The 24,318-nt window shown below is 52.9% G+C and overlaps 1 protein-coding gene across 2 annotated transcripts in view; it reads right to left on the bottom strand.

Annotated features, from left to right (window-relative positions):
• Positions 1-6,009: 6,009 nt before the first annotated feature.
• ITFG1 (integrin alpha FG-GAP repeat containing 1) overlaps positions 6,010-24,318 on the bottom strand; it is a 58,605-nt gene continuing 40,296 nt past the window's right edge. The window contains exons 12-18 of one of the 2 annotated variants that reach the window (XM_080644929.1): positions 24,124-24,232; positions 16,533-16,576; positions 12,809-12,887; positions 10,789-10,913; positions 9,706-9,788; positions 8,333-8,450; positions 6,010-6,382 (exon numbers count right to left, since the gene is read on the bottom strand). In XM_080644929.1, coding sequence (XP_080501055.1) covers positions 6,323-6,382; positions 8,333-8,450; positions 9,706-9,788; positions 10,789-10,913; positions 12,809-12,887; positions 16,533-16,576; positions 24,124-24,232 — 618 coding nt within the window. In that variant the 3' untranslated portion in view covers positions 6,010-6,322. The remainder of the gene's footprint in view (positions 6,383-8,332; positions 8,451-9,705; positions 9,789-10,788; positions 10,914-12,808; positions 12,888-16,532; positions 16,577-24,123; positions 24,233-24,318) is intronic. The other variant, XM_080644930.1, reaches the window with a different exon arrangement.

The raw sequence follows: 24,318 nt of genomic DNA, 5'->3' as shown, positions 1-24,318 counted from the left end.
TAGCTGTCCTGGATTGTGAGAGGGATTCCAGATTGGAGAGGGTGCAGGCTGGGCTGAGGACACCCCTCCCCCCTGTGCACGAATTTCGTGCACCAGGCCTCTAGTAGTCTTAATCAAAGGGATAGCAAGGCCAGAGCAGGGTGGAGTCCTTCCCCTTGAGTTGGGCTCCCACCTGGCCCCCAATATTCCCAAATTAATATTTCCTAGTCTCTTTCATTTGCGTGTGGTCTCCTCCAGAGCCTGAACCCTGAACCTGAACCCTGAACCTGAACCCTGAACCATGCGGGACGTGGCAGGGACACTCACAACTTAACTGGCAGCCCAACGTGGGGCACTCACACTTCTCCTCTGGCTGGGAGCAGGCCCCGGAGGAGGGGGTTGGGTCGTGGGGTCGTGGGGTCGCGGGGTCGCTGGAGGAGGGGGTCGGCTGGGGAGGGGGTCGGCTGGGGAGCAGACCCCGAGGAGGGGCTGGCGGGGTCACTGCGGCTCCCCGGAGGACACCGCCTTCTGTGTGGACTGTGTGAGGGGAAGCGTCTGGAGGAGTTTGCAGGGACGTGGGAAAGCACAGGCTGTGGCTGAGACTGCGGAGAGGCCATATGCTCCCGAAGCGAGAGGCGAGCGTGCGCATGCCTCTCAGCTGGGGGTTCTGGATCCAGGTGCCTTTTCCCGGAAGGCCACCCAGGGGCGCCCCGTCTGTTCCCCGCTACCTGCCAGCGCCCCGGGGACGGGCTCCGGGCTTCCTGCCCACTCTTCCTGGCACGGGTCTAGCCCCTGCGGCTCCTCACAGAGGCCCGCCCGCCCGCCCGTGGCTTCCTCCGACCCCACCTTCCTGCGGCCCCAGAAGGGCCGTGCGCACCGTTGATTGTTGGACGCTTACACCTGTTTTTACTCACAGCCGCAACGCATGCTGGTTCATCGTACAACGTGAAACCATCATGTTAACATGCAAAGTTCTTCCCTTTAGCGCTTCCCACCGTAACTGCGTGGTTAAAACAATATAAAGTGGGTTGACTCTGCGGGTCACTTCCCACACCGGAGAAAGTACGTGTGTAGCCACTGTAGTTTAGTTGTCCCTGTTTTTTTTTTTTTAAAAAATACATTTTTATTGATTCAGAGAGGAAGGGAGAAGGAGAGATAGAAGAATCAATGATTAGAGAGAGTCATTGATCGGCTGCCTCCTGCACGCCCCCTACTGGGGATCAAGCCCCCAACCTGGGCGTGTGCCCTGACTGGGAATCACACTGTGACCTCCTGGTGCCTGGGTGGGTGCTCAACCCCTGAGCCACGCCGGCTGGGCTCGCTGTCCCCGTATTTGAACTTCATATGAATAGTATCGTGCTGTGTGTATTCTTAGGTGTCTTGCCTTTTCGCTTAACTTTATGGGATGAACGGGTGCCGTTCTGTGGAGCTGGACGTCGTTATGTGTCACGGCTGCACAGTATGTCACTGCGTAACAATCCCCGAGACGGGCATTTCGGCGGCCGGTGGCTGTTGGCCGTGAGCCACGCGGCTGCAGTGTTTGCAGTTGGCTCTCCACAGGTGTGGCATCCTCAGATTCAACCAACTGTGGATCGGAAATACTTGGGGAAAATGTTGTGTTTTTGCCGACTTACACTCTGTAGTTGGGCCTACGATGGTTGGGTCTGTACTGCCCACGTACAGCCTTTCCTGGTCATTCCCTACACGTCACAGGATGACAGCTGTTGATGTAGTTTTAGGTCTGACAAGTAACCTAGAGATGACTTAAGGTACACAGGTTGCGTGCAAATACTGCACTATCCTATCTAATAAAAGTAATATGCAGATTGACCATCACTCCAACACACAAGATGGCCGCCACAAGATGGCCAGCAGGGGAGGGCAGTTGGGAGGGACCAGGCCTGCAAGGGAGGGCAGTTGTGGGCGATAAGGCCAGCAGGGGAGGGCAGTTGGGAGGGACCAGGCCTACAAGGGAAGTCAGTTGGGGGCGGTCAAGCCTGCTGGGGAGGGCAGTTAGGGGTGACCCGGCTGGCAGAGGAGGGAAGTTGGGGGTGACTGGGTCTGCAGGGAAGGGCAGTTGCGGGGAACCCAGGCCTACAGGGGAGGGCAGTTGGGGGGTACCAGGCCTGCAGGGGAGGGCAGTTAGGGGTGACCAGGCCTGGAGGGGAGGGCAGTTAGGGGTGACCAGGCCTGCAGGGGAAGGCAGTTAGGGGTGACCAGGCCTGCAGGGGAAGGCAGTTAGGGGCAAACAGGCTGGCAGGGGAGCAGTTAGGCATCAATCAGACTGGCAGGGGAGTGGTTAGGGGGTGATCAGGCTGGCAGGCAGAAGCGGTTAGGGGCAACCAGGAAGGCAAGCAGGCGAGCAGTTGGGAGCCAGCAGTCCTGGATTGTGAGAGGGATGTCCGACTGCCTGTTTAGGCCTGATCCCACTGGGATCAGACAGTCGGACATCCCTCGAGGGATCCCAGATTGGAGAGGGTGCAGGCTGGGCTGAGGGACACCCCCTCCCTGTGCACGAATTTCGTGCACTAGGCCTCTAGTTTTATATAAGGGACTTGAGCATCCACGTGTTTTGGTATCTGGGAGTGGGAGGGTTACACCAATCCCCCACGATACCAAGGGTTGATGGCACACCTATACCCTGGTGTACATGTGCAAGGATTTCTGTTGATGTGGAATTACAGTGTACAGAGCGTCACCTTCACCAAGCAAAAGGAAGAGCAATCACTGCTTTATGAAGCCCCATTTAAGGGTGGGTGAGATTCCTCTTGCTCCACCTCCATACCAACACTTGGTTATTGTCAGCCATTACTACCACTTGTCAACCTGGCAGATGTTTAGTGGTATCTCAGTGAAGTTATCATTCAAAATTTCCTTCACAGTCAGGTTGAACACCCGTGTAAATGTACTCCAATATATCAAAAATTTCCTTTATCGATTGTGTTGTGACTTAAGTAAAACGCCATTCCCTGTCCGAGGGTCATGAAGTTATTTATGTCCAACTACTACGAGCTTATACATTTGCATTCCACATTGAGGTCTTTGGGCCGTCCCTCTCTTCACCGACACTACTCTGTCTTCATTATCGTAATTTTATCTTAAATTTTCATCTCTGACAGCAACTTCTTGTTCTTTTTCAAGAGCGTCTAGGCTGCCCTTGGCCCCTCTGTATTCCCATGTCCATTTTCGAAACAGCTTATCAAGTTCAGCAACTTCAACAAAACCCACTGGGCTATTGAGAGATTGGACGTCGTCACCATATTTAGCTGTGCTGTCCATGAACATGGTATGCCTGTGCATTTATTGAAGATCTGTTTCGTGTCCCTCCGAGGAGCTTTACAATGGGCCCAGCAGAGCTGTGGTGCATTTTGCTTTAGTAGATACATTATCTGCAGTTCTCTCTTTGTCCCTTTCTGACATTGGTTATTTGTGTCCCTCCCCCCCCCTTTTTTTTGTAGGCACAGATCTATTAAGACACATATTGCAAGCAGAATGGCATATCACAACCATCCAGCTAATGATTTACACAATCTGCAAATCATGGCTGAACCGGACGTTTACTTTCCTTTAAAGAAATAGGGCGCTTGAGGCAGTGATTGAGAATTATGTGTTACAGGAAAGGGAGCTTTATCTTTTGATGATGTAGGTGAGGAACACAGTCGAAGTGGTCCATACTGATTGATGGCTGAGCATTCTGCCACGGCACAGACAGCCCTAGGTAATGTATGTTTGCGTATTCGTACCCAAGGGTTTTGAAAGTGCCATCACCAGCCCTAACTAGATATACTCTTGGCTTGTTTATTTCAATTCCATCTCAAATTGGTGGAAACTATAGGTAGGAGTAATTTTACTTATTTCTTTTTAAATATTTTTTCTATTGATTTCAGAGAGGAAAGGAGAGGGAGAGAAAGATAGAAACATCAATGATGAGAGAGAATCATTGATCGGCTGCCTCCTGCATGCCCCCTACTGGGGATCGAGCCCACAGCCGGGCATATGCCCTTGACCAGAATGGAACCCGGGACCCTTCAGTCCCCAGGCCAACGCTCTATCCACTGAGCCAAACCGGCTAGGGCACAGGGTAGGAGTAATTTTAAATTTGAAACTATGAATGTTGCTCTCAGATTTTCAATCTGAGTTTGAGTGTCCCAAATGGCATATAAAATGTTCCATTTTCTTTTTCTTGATAGAGGCTCTTGGGGCAGCCTGTCACCAATCATTGGTAAGTGTGGGAGCATAAAGGCCCAGCCTTCTTATTAAAAAAAATATTTTTAGCCCAAACCGGTTTGGCTCAGTGGATAGAGCGTCGGCCTGCGGACTGAAGGGTCCCGGGTTCGATTCCGGTCAAGGGCATGTACCTTGGTTGTGGGCACATCCCCAGTGGGAGGTGTGCAGGAGGCAGCTGATCGATGTTTCTCTCTCGTTGATGTTTCTAGCTCTCTATCCCTCTCCCTTCCTCTCTGTAAAATATCAATAAAATATATTTAAAATAAATAAATAAATAAAATAAAAGTGAGTCTTAGTGTTTAAAAAAAATAAAAAATATATATTTTTATTGATTTCAGGGAGGAAGGGAGAGAGAGAGAGAGAGAGATAGAAACATCAGTGATGAGAGAGAACCCTGCCTGTGGACGCTCTTCCCGGGTGTGCGGGCTGTCTCGTGAGCGAGGGTGCGGGTCTCAGTCTCTCTCCGCAGAGTGGGGCCCGCCTTTCCTCACCGCGAGTGGGACGGGCAGGGAAGTGAGTGTGAAAGCTGTGACTTCCCGCCGAGCCTGGGAGTGGGACTGTTCTGGGAGTCCCGCTTCGGAAGAGGCATGGCGGCTCTTGGCGGGTAGATGGAGACATTGAAAGGGCGGGTCAGCGAATGGCGAGTTAACGGCCCAGAAAAGCCATTTAGACCTCACCCCGCTCCAGCCGCTTCGTGCTCAGAGCCATCAGCCATCAGTCACAGACTCACGGACATGCCTGGCGAGTCCTCAGGCCGGAGTGCTTATTAGGAAGACAGACTCACATGCTTAGACACACAGTGAGCTGCACAGACACGTTCTCGGGGCACGCAGGTCAGAAGCCACCCCGAGGAGCAAACGTGATTGTTTTCAGGGACTTCTGGTTCCATTGCACAGCAGACAGCGGTGGCGGCTGCTCTGTGAGCCCCCACGCGCGGATCTGAGCCCCCACGCTCGGATCTGAGCCCCCACGCTCGGATCTGAGCCCCCACGCTCGGATCTGAGCCCCCACGCGCGGATCTGAGCCCCCACGCTCGGATCTGAGCCCCCACGCTCGGATCTGAGCCTGCGGGAAGTCCCGGCGAGGGGAAGCCCATGGAAGCTCGCACAGACATGGCCTTGGGGGGTGAACCTCGGCTCCCGCAAGCGCCGGAGAAGGAAACGCAACTGTGGCCGTGGCCTCCGGGTGCGCCCGCAGCAGCTCCGTCCGGAAACCCATGCCCTGCGTGGCCATGGGGAGAGGTTCAGGGCCTGTCCACCGGGGGAGGCGCTGCCATATTTGCGTGAACATGAGCAAACACATCCTCTGCGATAGCTGCCGAGAACTTAGCTTCCAAATGTGCTTTCCTGACGCCGGGAAAGACAATCGTAGGGAGCCTGTGATTGCTAAGTGTGGGAGCATTCGATGTCGGGGTGCCGTCTCAGGAAAGTGCCTGACGCAGGATGGCCGTGACCGCTCACGCTGTGCTGGGCGCTGAGCTCCCGTCAGATGCCCCGTCCCTCAGCGCTCCCGGTGGCCCCGAGCCGCAGCGCCCGCCCCACTGGTGACCAAGGAGACGGGCTCCCGGGCTAAGCATCGCCACGTTCCCACCGCCACGTTCCCACCGCCACGTTCCCACCGCCTGCAAGGGTGGGACCAGGGTTCAGGCAGGTCTGTCCCGCGTGATTCCAGAGCCGGATTCCCAGCCACCGCGCTGTCTGCCATCGGGAGGCCCCGACCCGCCAGGCGGGGGAAGGTTGGTGACACGTTCACAAAAGGGAGTCGTCGGGGTGAGGAGTGAGACGAAGTCAAGCGGAACAGAAACACCTGCTCATTTAAATAGTTTATTTACAGGCGTTCCCGTCACCATCATTCTACCACGATTACAAACACGGACACTGAGAGCATGCACCGTCCACGAAGGAATAGAAGCTCAGCACAGTGCGAGACCCTGACCGCTGCGCAGGGCTCCAGCGGACCGGCACCCCGACACCCTGACCTCAGCACGTCCCCCAATCACAAAGGACGATCACTTAGAACAAAGAGTTCAACCCCCCTTTCCCGGCCAAGCCAAACCCAGCATGTCGTGAATCAAGCGAGCGCCGTCCACGCGCAGCGCCGGCAGGTCACATGGGGGTCACATGGCGTCGAAGTGAAACCGGTGGGCTTCCTGCCGCTTCTCTCTGTCGTCCGCTTTCTGAAAGAGACAGCAGACTCGTTTATAAACGGCAGCAGGTGTCACCGAACCACTCAGTTCTGGGATAAAGTGGTTAGCTTAGAAACGCCCTCAGCAATGAACGGGCACAGGTGTGATTCTGGAACAGTCCATGCACGGTCTTCAAAGTCTACAGGGGGGATTTTGTAAGTAATGATCTACACTGACCCTAAAAGCCAACCAGAGATGTTCCTTACAGGCTGCCTTTTAATTGCGTATTATTTACTTCAAAGTAGAGTAAACGTGAGATTCTGTGAGGACGGAACCAGCGATTTTATTTCTCCACTCCTACCCCTGCCGGATGTTAACCAGCGCATCCAAATTAACATATTGAAGTGCGCTAATTATTTTGGGGTTACCCTATTGATTTAGCAGATATTGACTCTGTTCCCAGCGAAGTACTGTGCTTGGTACTTTGCGGGATTAAAAAGACGCTCATTGTTGTATTTTGCTCTCAGGGAACTTAAAGCGTAGAAAGAAAAAAGCCAAACATTGAATAATATTTCAGAATAGAAAGTGAAAAATGTGCCTGGTGGTTGATGACCGACCGATGAATCAGGAGGTCAGGGTTCAATTCCAGTCAAAGGCACAGGCCCAGGTTGTGGGCTCGATCCCCAGTGGGGGGCGTGCAAGGAGGCAGCCGATGGGTTTTCTCTCTCGTCGATGTTTCTCTCTCTTTCCCTCTCCCTTCCTCTGAGGTCAATAAAAACATATATATTTCAGAGTGAAAAATGCTGCCAATGTGCTGAGAGGGAGATGACTTTGGATGAAGCCGGCGGGCGCGTGTGGAAAGAAGGGGGCCCGGTGGGGGCCGTGGTCAGGAAGGGGAGGGAGGAGCAGCCGGTGGGTGCGGTGTGGAAAGAAGGGGGCCCGGTGGGGGCCGTGGTCAGGAAGGGGAGGGAGGAGCAGCCGCTGGGTGCGGTGGGCGGGAGGCTGCACACACGTTTGTGCGTGGCCCTCACTGCGCCAGGCGGCAGAGAGTGGGCCCAGTGTGTCGCCCGCCATCGGATCCCGAGAAGCCAAGGGAATGACTGCCTCGGTGTAGGTGCCGAGCTCGGGGGGTTCCGGACCGCGGCCGGACCCAATTCGAAGGCCACCCTGGTCTCACCCCTTAAGTTGGTCTGAGAATGAGCTGGCTGTGTAGCCCTGTTACCATGTTTCTCACGTGAAAGGAGCGATATTTTTGCAGAGAGAAGCCATGAACATTGACCAGACAGGGAACGTGTTCTCTTTTCCGTAAGTGAGAGGTGGCGGGTGGTGATTTTAGTGGACATTTAGTAATGTATGGCGGGCGTGGCAATGCAGAGGGCGGGTGCAAAACAAATACTTTCGGGACACGAAGGAGCCCTTTTGGGAAAACACTGCTGCGATCTGTCAGGGGTGGGCAAACTTTTTGACTCGAGGGCCACCATGGGTTCTTCAACTGGACCGGAGGGCCGGAACAAAAGCATGGATGGAGTGTTTGTGTGAACTCATATAAATTCAAAGTAAAGGAGCGGAGGGGAGAGCAAGAGAACCGGATAGAACAGCCGGATCCGGCCCCCGGGCCGTAGTTTGCCCACGGCTGGGTTAGAGCATTGGTCCAAGCACCGAAGGGTCGAGGGTTCGATTCCTGGTCAAGGGCACGTACCTGGGTTGCAGGTTCGATCCCTGGACCTGGTGGGGGCACGTGCGGGAGGCAACCAATCGGTGTCTCTCTCTCTCACATGGATGTTTCTCTCTCTGTCTCTCCCCCTCCCTCCCACTCTCTCTAAAGCCAACGGGAAAGAAGTCAGTCCTCGGATAAGGATTAACAGCACCAACGAAGAGGCATTATGGACAGAAATGGAAAAAGCAGAAAATCTTACTCACGTCACAAAGGCTTAACGCACGGTGTTTTAAAGAGCAGCACATTACTTAGCCAACGTTAGCGTTTCACCCGCGTGCACGGACCTTCTCCTGCCAGTGCAGGATGCCGATGATGGCCAGGATGAAGATGCAGACGCCGATGAGCGCGATGGCCGTCAGCAGCACGATGTTACTCGGCGTGAGGTACAGCTTGGCACTCCAGCTGCCGATGACAACGGAAGAGTCAGAATGACCGTTTTAACGTAAAGATACAATTCTACTGAGACCACAAAGCAAGACAGCTGAGGAACGAGCGGTCCACTCATTCAAGTCCTTCCCCCGTCTGTCCATGTGTCACCCACAGACAGAGGCGCTGCGTTCAGGCAGGACTGACTATCGCTGGCCCCGAGGGTGCAGGTGTCATCAGCGACCCGGAGGCGGGCAGCATTTCTGATGAGGTGCTGTGACATTTCTCCTTGATCCCGCGGACAGTACTCGGAGGTACATTTGTCACGGGTTCTTGGGAGAATGTTAGACGCTGCTTTCACGTCCTGCTTGCCTTCTCAATTCGGCACCTTGAACTCTACGCTGGTGGCCACCGGGTTTCGGTAAGATTTCCTTATCACCTTGTCTTGGACCTCCGCTCACAGATGTACTACGACCAGCGGAGACGACCACATGCCCAGGTGGGTGCAGAGGGACGGCTTGTGGGGACCCTGGGCCGTCCCCGTGTCATGGTGGGTGGGAGACCCCTTACAGAAGCACCCGAGTGAGTCGCTCTGCGCCGGCGGCAATAGCAGCTTTAGCGGGAACAGAAGCAGCTCTCCCTGGGGCGCAGCCCACCCAGCCAGCTCCTGCACCCCGGAAGCCTGAAGCAGGAACCCTGCGGGGGTTCCACGCAAATCACTTCCGTTCTCCCCCAAAGAGCTAATGGGTACATTTTCATTGCAGAGGTTTAATAAAGGTAAGATGGTTCTGATGAATGGCAAGTAGCGACTGACTTATTGGGAGCTAATTACAATTTATTGATCCACAAGTTAGTCTCTAGTGAGTAAATCTCAAAATACACCTCCAAGTAAAATCAATTTGGCTTTTATTATGTCCATAAATCTGGAAGGAACATTTCTTCAGAAAGAGCAAGAGAAACATGAAACATGTGGAGATTGTAGAGGAAAGCTGTGACAGATTTTTCCAGAAGCTCAGGAGTGAAAAGATGGGTGCTTATTGGGAAACCCAGCACCCCGACAGGCGGCTTTACGGCCAGTACACCGAGGGCCGGTCGGTCTAAGTGGGGCGTGGAGAAACCGCTCGCGGTTAACCTGCTGGTTTTCGGCTGAGGTTTCATTTGTCTGCACGGGAGCGCCGGGGCTTTGGGTGGGGTGTGCAGGCACGGGGTCTGCGGGAGGGGGCAGTGCTGGCCCGCCCTCCGGGGAGCGCAGGGCAGACGCAGGGCCCGGGCCGAGCTCAGGGGACCTTACCTCCGGGGCACGTCGTGCGGGTAAGGAATGACGATCAGCTGCGAGTTGGGGATGATGGCAGTCCACTCCTGCTTCCGCACCGCCTGCGGGGAGGAGGGGCTCAGCGTCCAGTCCCTGCACACTCGCCTCTGGACGGGGAGCGGACGGAGCCCGGGCACGGGAAGCCGCGTCCACATACGTGGCGCCCAGGCAGGGCCCCTGGCGCTGCGGCGCAACGTGTGCGATCTCGGGAGGACCGCGTTTCCGCCTCCCGGGCCGTTCCTTCGACAAATACTGTTCTTTATGCGGCAGCCACTGCTCCCAGTGCTGGGACGGATGGAGGCCCTGGGAGCTCAGAGCGGAGGGGGTCTGACAGGCACGTGAGACTGAGTGAGCGGCGAGGGGAGAGGGGAGGGCGAGGGGAGCGGGGAGGGCGGGGAGAGAGGGGAGGGTGGGGGGAGCGGGGAGGGCCAGGAGAGAGGGGAGGGCGAGGGGAGCAGGGAGGGCGGGGAGAGAGGGGAGGGCGAGGGGAGCGGGGAGGGCGGGGAGAGAGGGGAGGGCGAGGGGAGCGGGGAGGGCGAGGGGGGAGGGGAGAGGGGAGCGGGGAGGGCGAGGGGAGCGGGGAGGGCGAGGGTAGAGGGAAGAGGGGAGGGAGAGGGGAGGGCGCGGGGAGACGGGAGGGCGCGGGGAGAGGGGAGCGGGGAGGGCGAGGGGAGAGGGGAGGGCGAGGGGAGCGGGGAGGGCGAGGGGAGAGGGGAGCGGGGAGGGCGAGGGGAGCGGGGAGGGCGAGGGGAGAGGGGAGGGCGAGGGGAGAGGGGAGGGCGAGGGGAGCGGGGAGGGCGAGGGGAGCGGGGAGGGCGAGGGGAGAGGGGAGGGCGAGGGGAGCGGGGAGGGCGAGGCTCAGGAGGCGAAAGGAGAGGAGGCGGGAACTCTAGCCCCCACTGGGACGGGCTCCCGCCAGGCACGGCCGGGATTCTCCTAGCTCTTTATTTGAATCACTGCAATTCAATTCAATTCAACGCAACTCAAGAGTTTGAGTTCAAATGTTTGAACAGTGAATATTAGAATACAGGTTAATGGTAAACAAAATACATTGGTCCGCACCTTCTCTCCCGATGGACGGGGAATCCCCACGTACAGGTGATCGAGGAAATTGGCGCTGCGGCCTAAGCCAAGCACGTTGTAGGGCAGCTGGAGAGCAAGATGTGCCGACTGGCTGAGCTGTCCGGCTGCATTTATGAAAAAAACACACAAAAAGACACCTTGGGAAACAGCGCTCTCCTCAGATAGTAGAAGGATCAACCTAAAAATAGGACTAGGACTGCACGAGGCAAACCCTTCAGTCCTAACAAGTCTGGCGCTGCAGTTTCTAATTGTCCCTGACTTTTCAGAGTGTGTCGGACTCACTGCGTCTGCGCAGAGGGGTTCCTGGCTGCTGAGCAGCTGAAGGAGCTGCAGACTCTTCCCGTTTCTCGTCCTTTCTGTGCATTACGTACGTCATTCGTTCACTCGGTCGTTCGGTTTTTGTACTTAGACCGAAGGAGGTGTCAGTTGCTGCTCAGAGGTAGTCTGTATCTCCCCTCCGGCCCTCCCCCCTTCTTTCCTTTCAGTGAGGAAGCAAGCACCGTCACTAGTTCATTCCCCCCCCCCGCCCCCCGCCCTGTGGACGTGGCTCTTCCTGTCAGACCTTCAGTTGATGGGAGATTAAGGTAAGGGAACAATTCTTGCAAAAATTCATTTTTTTCAGAGAGAAACCAGGTCATGGGCATTCCAGAGGGCATGATCGCTTTTTCCATTTTCTTTTGTTACCGATTTATGTTTTTGGACACAAGAATATGCCTGAATAATGTTCGCTCAGCGAAGGAGGAGAACCCCAGCGAGTCCTGGATGTTCTGGCTTAACAAGTATCTGAATTAAAACGTAAAGAAGCGATTTGTTCAAACCGTCTATATCCTCATCTACGTTTTCCTGACCAGCATCGTCTATTAAAGTATTTGATTATATATAACTGTTTGCCAATTTCTCCTTGAATTTTGAAAGCTTTTATTTGATGGGACGTTTGTGTGCTGAGGCAGTGGCATGACGGAGCTTAAAGGTGTACCGTTAGCTAAAAAGGAGACTCCCTGGGTGTGCTTCTGAGGCCGTCCTGTACAACGAGGAGGGCCGTGCAGTGAGCCCTTCCATATTTCTGGGTCCATAAAAAGGAGAATAAAAGCAACTCTGCTTGTGCTTCTTCCTGGCGAGGCCTCTAGCATCTCAGAGAAGCATTAATATGTTACGGCCCCTGCCAAAACCGGTTTGGCTCAGTGGATAGAGCGTCGGCCTGCGGACTGAGGGGTCCCGGGTTCGATTCCGATCAAGGGCATGTACCTTGGTTGCGGGCACATCTCCAGTGGGAGGTGTGCAGGAGGCAGCTGATCGATGTTTCTCTCTCATCGATGTTTCTAGCTCTCTATCCCTCTCCCTTCCTCTCTGTAAAAAATCAATAAAATATATTAAAAAAAAATATGTTACGGCCCCTTTTCTTATTTAGAGAATCGGAGCGATCACAGGGTGTTTGCCGCGATCCAAACCCATCTCAGGCCGCCAGCATCTGCCAAAGCACACATCCGTCGCTTAGTCTCATTTCCTTTTTGTCTCGAAGGCATTTCTCTCTATTATTGCTTCAAAAGTAGAGCGAGAGCTTTTCCTTATGGTCACATGTCAAAACCAGCTCTATGTAATATCCTAGCTTCTATTCCACCAGGAAAAAACTAGGGTTACTTTAGGTTGTAGATTGGGTTCCTAATTTTTATTTCTCCCGAGAGGAGCTTTGTTAACGAATTTACCATTTCACAACTGGATCAAAATAACTCAAGTAATTTCTCTCAATCTCTGTTACTTCAACTGAAAAATCGGAAAACAATTTGGCTTCATCGCAATCGGGAAATTAGAGGAATTAACGTATTTGTCATGAGGACCTTCTGTGATCTACTGATGTAAGTCTTCGCAAAGACCAAGTGTGATAGGAAGGTGAAGGGTTGGTGCAGGGCGGACAGCGTGCTGATTTCTGCCACCAGTTCACTTTGCCAGTAGACCGACTGCAGGCGTTGCTGTGCGTTGTGGGCCTGGCGCCCAGGCTTACCCGAACCGTTTTTCGGATATCCATTTGCATCCACAGTTGTGTACATGATGTAAGGGCCAGGCTGATTCACTCCAAAGGGCTGCAATAAAAAAGAAAGGTAAGCCGTGGGAAGTGAGTGAGCCATCTGTTGGACATCTAGGCGCTAATACTGTCTGTCATATACGGTCAGCATCCTGAGCAGCTCTCCCCAGAGGACTGTCACTCTCTGAAGTCAGGCAGCCCCCTGAGAGGCCCTGCCCTCAGCATGTCTGCATCCCCCAATCTAGAGCTTGCTCTGTGTGAACAGCCCTAATAGCGGGTCTGTTTGTTAAAAACAATCTTCAGCAATTGTTTACACTGAGACTGCCCGAGGCTGTGCTATCAGTTTGAACTCATGTGAGGTTGACCAACTCTTAAAAGGAAAAATGCAAATGAGATATTCAAATGGGAGCTGTGAGAGGCTCTGACATATTCCTGGGAATCTAGTAGGCCACACATAGGTGCATCACTGTTTCCAGAAAAAAGACCTGAAAAGGCCCTAATATTTGAAATAATGACATGAAATTTCCCGCACATCAGTGACACATGAAACCACAGATTCAGGAAGCTTAGAGAGCACCAAAGAAGACAAATACCTAAACACCTGTATCCAGGATTATCGTATTCAACCAGCAGACAGTCAAAGAGAAAACCCAGAAAGCCTCCAGAGGAGAAGAACAGAGAGAAGATGCCTAGGAGTCCATGTGAGACTAGGACACGACACGAATACTCCCTCGAGGGGGGAGATTATGGGTCAGTGGTGGGGCCACCATGAGGGCTCTGTATTTGCCTTCAGAAGCCCCGGGAGCACAGGTTTTGACTAACACAAGGCTGTCACTGGGCCGGCAGGTGCAGCAGGAGAGTGTTTTAAGGTTAGTGGCAGAGATGATGGGTGACAGACGTGATGGATGGCTGATGTACGGAAGCTGAGTAAGGAGGGAGGTAGAGACGAGTGGGCTGACGCAGGTCAAGAGACTAATGCCTTCAAGCTGAACAGGTACAGTTAGAGCAGCAGGAGTGAGAGACTAGCCCTGACCGGTGTGGCTCAGTGGATGGAGCGTCGGCCTGTGGACTGACGGGTCCCAGGTTCGATTCCAGTCAAGGGCATGTACCTTGGTTGCGGGCACATCCCCAGTGGGGGGTGTGCAGGAGGCAGCTGATGGATGTTTCTCTCTCATCGATGTTTCTAACTCTCTATCCCTCTCCCTTCCTCTCTATAAAAAATCAATAAAATATATTAAAAAAAAAAAAAAAAGAGTGAGAGGCTAGAAACCAGGTGGTCGTCAGAGCTGGATAAGTGCAGAGCTCTCAGAAGTAAAGCGGTTCCGGTAGCGAAGGTCCAGAGTGTGGCTGTGGGAGGGAGTGGCTGACATTGGGTAAGAAGACTCTTGAGCCCTGACCGGTGTGGCTCAGTGGACAGAGAGTCGGCCTGCGGACTGAAGGGTCCCGGGTTCGATTCCGGTCAAGGGCATGTACCTTGGTTGCGGGCACAGCCCCAGTGGGAGGTGTGCAGGAGGCAGCTGATCGATGTTTCTCTTGTCGATGTTTCTAGCTCTCTGTCCCTCTCCCTTCCTCTCTGTATATATATAAAAAAAGAAGAAGACTCTCGAAATGAAGATAAAGGCATCTACGGGGACTAGTTGCTGGCCTGAGCGATTCTTCCTCTCTCCACAGAGACAGGCTGCCTGTGTCAGGTGGGAACCCGCAGGCAGCAGGAGAGCTGTTCAGTCAGGAGTTAACTCGGGTGGACACGCGGGTTCCCCCTCTCGGTCTCACACTGGGTCACGTCTGATGGGACACCTCCTATTATGATACCAAAGCAACATGAACACCCGCTCTTGCAGGAAATGGGCCCTTTCACGAGCGGGCATCCACCTGGGCCATGGCCACTGGGCAGGAGGGGGTGCGGCTGCTTTTAGGTTGTCACAAAGGGATGGTCTATGGTGTTGGCGAGGAAGGACGGCGATGCCTGTGAAGGGCAGCCCAACAGGCTCTGAACCCCAAAGGAAGTAATAGATGGGCGAGTGGGGGCAGAGGCTTCACCTGCAGACAAGCCCAAAGGTGGGGGCCGTGCGAGTAACCCCGCGGGACCCCCTCTGCCTGCGGGCTCGATGGGGCTCCCACACGATCTGTTCCCCTGCCACAGAGTGGCTTTAGGCGGAGGAGGACGGGGCGCTGCTGGTCTTAGAAGGACCACCTGCCCCCACTGCAGCCCTTCCTCCCCAATTCCCACTAGAACGTGTGGGTGAAAGGAGCGGTCAAGGTCAGCCTCAAGTTCTCCACGTGACCTGGTGGGGAAGTGTCAGTGAGGGAAGGAGGAGGGACAAAGGGCCTGGACATCCCACAAACTGGGCGGACATCACGCCAATACCCACAGCCGCCTCTGATGCATTACACCTGCACCCCACTTTTTAAAATCAACCTGATGTGTGACAGCAGTTTCTGATTCGCCGCAAAGTTAAGTGGAAAGTCGAGCTCCCATCACCGCCTGCCTCCCCTCCTCCCAGCTCCCCCGCCCATGTACACGCTATGATGGCGGGAAGCAGAGGGGTCTGGCCAGGCACCCATGCGCACTCACAGGAGACGCAGTGGCACGGCGCCCACACTCCCTCCAGGACGGGCACTGAGACCCTCCAGCTGCTGGCGCGCACGGCTGGGCTCCTACCGACACGCAGCTCTCCGCGGGCCTGGCCTGCAGGAGGCACAGCCCTCCCCGGGCGCCTGCGTGCAGTGCTGGCTGACAAGGAGCACAGAGGCCCGGGCCCTCTGCCTCATGGCAGCGTCGCTGAGGGACCATCCTCGCTTCCGTTCCCCACACGTCATGGCCAGCTCCTCCTCCTGGAACCTGCTTTCCTCACTCGCTCAGGGGGGTCACTCTGAGGCTGGGCCTCGATGGAATCTCTGGGTCAGGTCTGTTCCCACGTGTCTCAGCGGTGGGAGGGCCGAGCCATAGGCTAGGTGTTGGTAACGCAGCGCCTTACTGGGGTGGAGGGGTGAGGCTGTGCCTGGCTCTGCGGTCCAGCCCCCGCTGACAGCTCTGTGACTTGGGACAACTGAATTTCCCGGCCTTAGCTTCCTCACCTTTAAATGGGGGCTAATTCCTTACAAAACAAGGGTTAATGAGGGCCCAGGTGGGGATATACCAATCCATACATACACGCACACTTTCAAATATAATGCAACATTCTTACTATAATTCCCATGAACAGGCAATTTAAAAAATGAAGCCTAATTATTTCACATTTTGTTATTTCACTGAAACATTCCATGAGACAGCAAGTCAATATTAAGACTGTACAAAAAATCCCATTAAAAATTCATAAGCTTGACCCTGTGTATGTACCAAGTACACAAGGATGACCCCTGTCTGCCCCCAAGGAGTACAGTGTGGTGTGGGAGGCATTGAAGAGAGCAGGTAAGTCTGACCGGGTATTGCACACGCTAAAGGGCAGCAGGAGGCCCAGGAATCAGGGAGGGGGCCATTTCCCAAGGACATCAGAGAAGGCGTTCTGAACGAGAGGGACCTCGAGTGACAAGTCTCCTAGGAAAGGTGCCTCCTTCCCAGCAAGCTCTTCTTGAGCACGGAAGGGTACTGCAGTCACTCCTGAAGAGTACTGACTTGATTGTAACCTATAACTATTTCGTGTGTATCTATTTATCACGCAAGGAATTTCTCAGAAATATTGACAACTGAGAGTTTACTTACTGTTATCTTACGAGGACAGTCATTAGAACAGAGGCCACTAAGAACTGTGGAGAAACAAAGAGAAGGCCATTTATTATCCTATAGAATAAAAGCATAATATGCAAATTGACTGAACGGCAGAACGACCAGTCGCTGTGACTCACACTGACCACCAGGGGGCAGACGCTCAACGCAGGAGCTGCCCCCTGGTGGTCAGTGCGCTCCCACAGGGGGAGCGCCGCTCAGCCAGAAGCTGGGCTCACGACTGGCGAGCGCAGCGGTGGGGGTGGGAGCCTCTCCTGCCTCCGCTGCAGGTGGACAGTAGAAGCAAAGGGTCCCAGACTGCGAGAGCCCCGGACTGCAAGACGGATGTCTGACTGCCTAAGCCGGCAGGCGGACATCCCCTGAGGGCTCCCAGACTGCGAGAGCCCTGGACTGCAAGAGGGATGTCTGACTGCCTAAGCCGGCAGGCGGACATCCCCTGAGGGCTCCTAGACTGCGGAGAGGGTGCAGGCCGGGCTGAGGGACCCTCCCCCCAGTGCACGAATCTCGTGCATCAGGCCTCTAGTTACTGATAAAATGTAAACTTATATTTAAAGAAAACTCTTACTGTTTCACCTAAAATCTATTAATATGCTCTTTTGGTTGATAATCACAAGCAGAAATCAATTCATTTCTTTAGATCGGAGTAAATTAAATTTTTGTTGTTCACTTTATACCAGCATTTCCAAAGCCTTGGTGAGGCCATCAGGATGCTAATATCTAGGTGAGGTAATTCTGGTTACATCCAGCTCTAGCTGCTGTGGGCTTTATTTTCCAACTGGTTAGCTCCATTTCAAGGATGAATTGGAATCTGACAAAAGTACCAAATGCAAATCAATTAAAACGCCTGCTGAGAAAAACAAATAGAACAGCTAGTACTTTGTGTCTCAAACTAGACTTTTCCCATTTATATAGGCAAAGTTTCTGGTCACAGATTGTGGGCACGTTTGATAACGGCTAAAGAATACATAACTATAAAATAATTGATGAGTCTGCCGTACAAGAAATATAGGAAAACAATGACACATTTATTCCATAACCACCCAAAAAGAGAAGGCGAGAATACGTGAACAGTCTTTATAGAAGCAACGCGAGTGTGAAACACAGCTGTGCTCTTGCTGCTGCAGGGGCGGCGACGCCGTGTCACAAAGCAGACGTGTGCTGGGACACAGCCGTGTGCCACGCGTTGGAGAGGGCTGACAGTTCCGCTCGGCACGCATGCATTATCTCGATACCAGTTACGAATGTGCCAGTTCACACAGGTCCACAGGAAAATGGGCTCTTCTCTTGTATCCTGTGACTATACAATGACGATTGTGCTAACAGAAGTACAGAGGCACTGAGACATGAGCGTGATTATTTCATCACGCGAGAAGAGAGCTGCTCATTCACGCTGAAGGCATGCATGTAACCTCATGTTTACATTACATACAGCTTCAGGGAAGAGTGAAGTACAGCTTTCTACTTGCAACACCGTTTTCTTTCTTTCTTTCTTTTTTTAAAATATATTTTTATTGATTTTTCACAGAGAGGAAGGAGAGGGATAGAGAGTTAGAAACATCGATGAGAGAGAAACATCGATCAGCTGCCTCCTGCACACCTCCCACCGGGGATGTGCCCGCAACCAAGTTACGTGCCCTTGACCGGAATCGAACCCGGGACCCTTCAGTCCGCAGGCTGACGCTCTATCCACTGAGCCAAACCGGTTTCGGCGCAACACAGTTTTCAATGGTTAAGTTGCTTATTCCGGGACAGTGGCTGGTTCTCACTGTTTTATTCTCAAGGGTTCTCTCGTTTGTTTTTTGTTCATCTTCCCTCAACTCTCGGCGGACATTAGTATTTCTTTTCGTTTGTCCCAAAGGGGTTTTCACAAACCTTCTCTGAAACCATCGTTTTGCTGAGTAATGACTTGCTCAGTCTGTTTCTGACTGGCAGGGGCTCTGCATCCTTTCCCCCCGTCTCAGGGCCTACCCAGCCGTGGGCAAACTACGGCCCGCGGGCCGGATCCGGCTGTTCTATCCGGTTCTCTTGCTCTCCCCTCCGCTCCTTTACTTTGAATTTATATTAGTTCACACAAACACTCCATCCATGCTTTTGTTCCGGCCCTCCGGTCCAGTTTAAGAACCCATGGTGGCCCTCGAGTCAAAAAGTTTGCCCACCCCTGGCCTACGCCAGTGGAGCTGCCCAATAAATACTCGTGGCAGCGGGAAAAGATGGGTTATTCAATAAACGGTCCCGGGGACTGGGCTACTTGGAGGAAAATGAAGTGAGACTATAACGTATGACATAAAAATTACGTTTGGCAATGGCCCAAATAAGATCAAGAACCCTTACGTTTCAATAATGAAAAGACAATCCATTTAAAAACGAGCCAGAGATCTGAAGAGGCATCTCTCCAAAGAAGAGGAAGAGGCGGCGAGTTCACGAGAAGGGGGCGGCTTCGTTCGCAGCGAGGGCAACTCGCACCGAGCCAGCGACGTGCGTGCCACTCGGGGTCCCAGAGCGGGAGCACCCAACGCCCTCCGCAGGGGCTCCGCACACACCAGGGACGGGCCCGCCCCGCACAGGGAAGAAGTCCTGCTGGGCCGCCCCCCGGGGGAACCCCAGGACGTTACGCTGTGAAATGAGCCAGACACAGAGGACCCCTGCTGCCTGTCCCACCTCGTGGGGAGCCCGAGGAGCCGGGCCCAGGGAAAGTGGGACGGCGGTGACCAGGACACGCGTCACCAGTGCTTCTGGCTTATCTTTTTTTTTTTTTTTTTGCCTTTTCAAGTTTTTATTTTTATTTTTATTTATTTTTATTTTTTTAAAATATATTTTATTGATTTTTTTTTTTTACAGAGAGGAAGGGAGAGGGATAGAGAGTTAGAAACATCGATGAGAGAGAGAAACATCGACCAGCTGCCTCCTGCACACCTCCCACTGGGGATGTGCCCGCAACCAAGGTACATGCCCTTGACCGGAATCGAACCTGGGACCCTTCAGTCCGCAGACCGACGCTCTATCCAGTGAGCCAAACCGGTTAGGGCAAGTTTTTATTTTTATACATTTTTTTGTATTAAAAAGAAAAGCATAACTACCACACATTACAAAGGACTAAAGCAGACTGGAATAATGAGTCACTTCAGCCTGGAAAGCAGATGCTCTCAGTAATATCAATGGTATAATACGAGCTCATTCCAGGATTTTACGTCGTGTGTCCTTTTAAGTGTGATGTCCTAGCACCTGGCAAAGACAATGTTCTATGAGCATAAGGTGGAACCTTCCCCGCAGAGCCAGGCGACATGCTTTCCTCTCCAGGGAGAAATGGGCCGTACGCTCCTGTCTTCTCTGCCGCCTCCGTCAACACGGCTGAAGGAGAGGGGGGGCTGGGGCAGGTCAGGGGGCACCACGGGGTCCCCTCAGGAGGGCGCCCGATGATCCCGACTGCTCCACCCAGGCTTTTGGCAAAAACCCCAACCCCAGTTCCTTCCTGGCCCGTCCCCACTTCGGGGGCCTTCTAAGCAGCTTACTTTCTTTTCTAAGATCCGTCACCAGGAAAGGGGGAAGGGAAGCTACAAAGGAACAAAACAGAACACAGCTCTGACGCGGGGCTCAGCATCTTGATCTGAGCTCCGGAGTCCAGGCTGGGGCTCGGCTGGCAGCCCCCCTGCTGGTAGCGCACCTGTTCCGCTTCTGAAGGCGTGGCAGGGACCGCGGGACTACCTCCGGGGAGGCGATTAAGCAGCATTTCCGCCAACTCCTTCCACCGAGGTGTTGGTGAGTGGCGGACTCTCACACGGACTTGTCACTGCTGCTCTTCCTTAGTCCCCGCAGGAAGACTGCGAGCAAGTGCAGCGGCCCCCTATTCAGAAGAGGAGCCGAAGCGGGGCCCGCACGCCACTCCGGGCACAAAGCTCACGGAGCTCTGAGGGACCACGTGGCCACCGGACACTGACTCGCCTGCAAGACACGTTCTCCTGCTTCAGGGGAGGCGGGAGAGCAGGCGCCGCGGGATGGCTGTGTTCTCCGCATGGGGTGCTGTGTCCTGGTCAGCGCACTTGGGAATACGAGGTGTACCGGTTAATAATGCGGATTTTCTTCAATCGGAGTTACACATATGTTGATATATATGCAATTTGATATGTATGCAATTTTGTTGTATTGACAGCAAGCTTCAAAACTTCATGTCAAATTTGCTAAAGGTGTTAACATCATAGATATTTTTACGCTTAAAAATGTCGAATTTTGTGCCAAAAAAAGAGCATTTGCGGGAAGTTTTAATTCATTACTTTATTTTGAAGAAAAAGTTATCGTATACTTCGGGAAGCTTATGGTGAACATGCTCCATCTCAAGATACTTGTGAACGCTGGTTTAAACGCTTTCAAAATGATCATTTCGATGTGAAAGACAAAGAATGTCCAGGTCAACCGAAAAAGTTTGAAGACCAACAATGACAAGCATTATTGGATGAAGATGCGTGTCAAACTCAAAAACAACTTGCAGAACGATTAAACGTTGCTCAGCAAACAATTTCCGATCATTTACAAGCAATGGGAAAGATTTTAAAGGAAGGAAAATGGGCGCCACATCAACTGAACGAAAGACAAATGGAAAACCGAAAAGTCATCAGTAAAATGTTGCTTCAACGGCACGAAAGTAAGTCTTTTTTGCATCGAATTGTGACTGGCGATGAAAAGCAGATTATTTTGAGAATCCCAAATGCACAAAATCATGGGTTGATTCAGGTCAACCATCAACATCGACTACAAGGCCAAATCACTTTGGAAAGAAGACAATGCTCTGCATTTGTTGGGATCAGGAAGGTGTGGTGTATTATGAGCTTCTAAAACTGTTAATACGATCGCTACCGACAACAAATAATCAATTTGAACCACACTTTGATTGTGAAATGACCAGAATGTGCCAGAACACACGGCAACGTAATTTTGCTTCATGATGATGCACCATCAAACACTTCAAAACCAGTTAAAGACACATTAAAAGATCTTGCCTGGGAAGTATTAACCCACCCTCTGTATTCACCAGACCTTGCTCCTTCAGATGACCACTTGTTCCGATCGATGGCACACGCACTTTCTGAGCAGCACTTCAAAACATATGAAGAAGTGGAAAATTGGGTCTCTGAATGCTTTGCCTCAAAACAAGAACAGTTCTATTGGGACGGTATCCACAAATTACCTCAAGATGGGGAGAAATGTGTAGCTAGCAATGGACATTACTTTGAATAAAGCACTTTTGATGTTTCTCTTGAAATTATCGTGTTTTCTTTGATTACAAAATCTGCATTAGCAACCAGTACAGCTAGTATTTACTCAAAATTACATAATGGGCTCTCTCTTCGTTTTTGTGTAGAACAAGCTAAAAACTGGCTTGTATCCTGTATCTATTTTTGTTTTGTACAAGACCTCCTCTGTCAAATTTGAAGTTTCATAATGTATGGTCAAAAGTGGTAAGATTTCAGTATGTGGTAGATACAGGTTACACATGTATTACCAAACATGCATTCCTTGGTTTTTACAAGATTCAGGAAGGAATGAGACCACTGCTTGAGCGTCATTAATATTCCGCACATAATACTTTACACGCCTGGGACTGTGAGCGCTCCCCAGGACTCGGAGCCTCGGAGCCTCGGGTACCCTCCGACGTGGGGTAGGAAGTCACGGGCCACAGCCCCAGGAGACTCTTAGGTTTTCACACTGTTTACACACAACTGTTCAAGCACACACCCTCGAACAGTATAAGGAAGCCCACGGACACGCCACCCAGCTTCAACTGTCAGCAGCACGTGGCCAACCACGTCCACGGGCCACTTCCTGCTCCCGGCCCCCGCAGGGGACCCTCAGGCCTGCGTTCCCGGGCAAGCACGTGGCTGTCTGCTTGCTCCTTCTTTAAGGAGGTGGTCCTCCCTGAGCGGCCATGGTGTCGGCCACTGCGGCCCTCGTGTCTGCTCTGCTTCAGGGAGAACCACCGCCCTAACTGGACCAGGACTCAGTTTTTGTATTTGTTCTTTTTAAATTTATCTTTGTTGCTAAAAGCATTACAGATGTCCCCCCTTTCCCACCACAGACCCCCGCCACCCAAGATAAGCATACCAGATACACAGCATGTTGAAAAATTTATTTTAGCCCTAGCCAGTTTGGCTCGGTGGATAGAGCGTCGGCCTGCGGACCAAAGGGTCCTGGGTTCAATTCCTGTCAAGGGCACGTACCTTGGAGGCAGGCTCCTCCCCGGCCCAAGCCCTGGTCACGTGCAGGAGGCAACCAATCGATGTGTTGCTCTGACAGAGGTGTTTCTCTCTGTCTTTCCCTCTCTCTCCCACTCTCCCTAAAAATTAATGGAAAAATATCCTCGGGTGAGGATTAAGACAAAAACACCCAAAACAAACAAACAAAAATTTTTTAGCTCTAAAATAGCCAGATAATACCCCCTTCGAAATGGCAGAGGGGACAGCCACATGGACAGTAGGTGTAGACTCACGCGAACTTCCTGGCCATCCTCGCTCACTCAAACAGGAGCGCAGTCGCTAGGAAATTCTCAGAAAGCAAAATTACAGGCTCTGTCATTTTCTTTTTCTTTTTTAAATATATTTTATTGATTTTTTACAGAGAGGAAGGGAGAGGGATAGAGAGTTAGAAACATCGATGAGAGAGAAACATCGATCAGCTGCCTCCTGCACACCTCCTACTGGGGATGTGCCAGCAACCAAGGTATGTGCCCTTGACCGGAATCGAACCCGGGACCTTTCAGTCCGCAGGCCGACGCTCTGTCCACTGAGCCACACCGGTCAGGGCCAGGCTCTGTCATTTTCATTTCTCAAGTCTCCTAATGCTCCTATTTCTGTGGCTTTCCCGTGTTTAGCTAATCAGGACCATTTCACAACTGAAACATTCACATGGAATACGTGTCATTTCATTAACAAATGGACTGACGGCTGTCTTGGTATCAGCGGTGATGACAGCAGTAACACAGAGACAGTTACCTTCTAACACCAATCCGTGATAAAACTCTCAGCCAACCACAAACGGAGGTTCCCACACAGCACAGAGCGCCCACAGAACCCGCAGCCCGTCATGCTCAGCGCTGGAGAGAGCTGCCCCCCTGAGATCAGAAACCAGGCAAGCGGGTCCGCTCTCACCGGCCACCAGCGCGGGGACGGGCGTTCCAGCAGGAGCAGGAACGGGAGAAGGCAGAGCCGGGGAGGAAGACGCAGAGCTGGCCCTCCTTACCCACCGCACGCCGTCCCTGGAGGAGGTCCCAGGGAACCTGAACCCACCCTCGGGGAAACCAACCACACAACAGGCACATTCACCATCACTTCGAGGGGCGGAGACACAGGCAGACGCGGACGGAGCCCGTGCGGTTCCGGGCCGCCCGGTGTCGGGAGGGGACGGTCGTGTGGGCAGGAATGGGTACGGGGACACTGAGTGACCAAGTACAACGGGGAAAGGGAGCGAGAAGACCTCACCAACGGGAAGGTGAGGGAGCCTGTGAGATGGAGTGGCTGGGGCAGAGGTCACGGTGGGAACTCAGTGGATGGGAATAGTAAAGCGGCCGCCACGCACTCACCAATGACTTTCACAAAGTAGGCGTCTGCCTCGAAGTTGTTCTTCAGCGCGTGGATGGCCGCGTCGCCCTTCGTGCGCCCTTTACCGAGCACCACGATGTCCAGGATGCCCTGGGGGAGCAAACGGCCGCGGTGAGCGCAGGGCACGTTGTTCACGTACACGTAACCCCCTGCACCCCCATGTTCCAATGCAAACA

This window comes from Plecotus auritus, assembly GCF_963455305.1.
Source record: "Plecotus auritus genome assembly, chromosome: 10".
Taxonomy (NCBI): domain Eukaryota; kingdom Metazoa; phylum Chordata; class Mammalia; order Chiroptera; family Vespertilionidae; genus Plecotus; species Plecotus auritus.
This window is presented reverse-complemented; position numbering and strand designations above follow the sequence as displayed.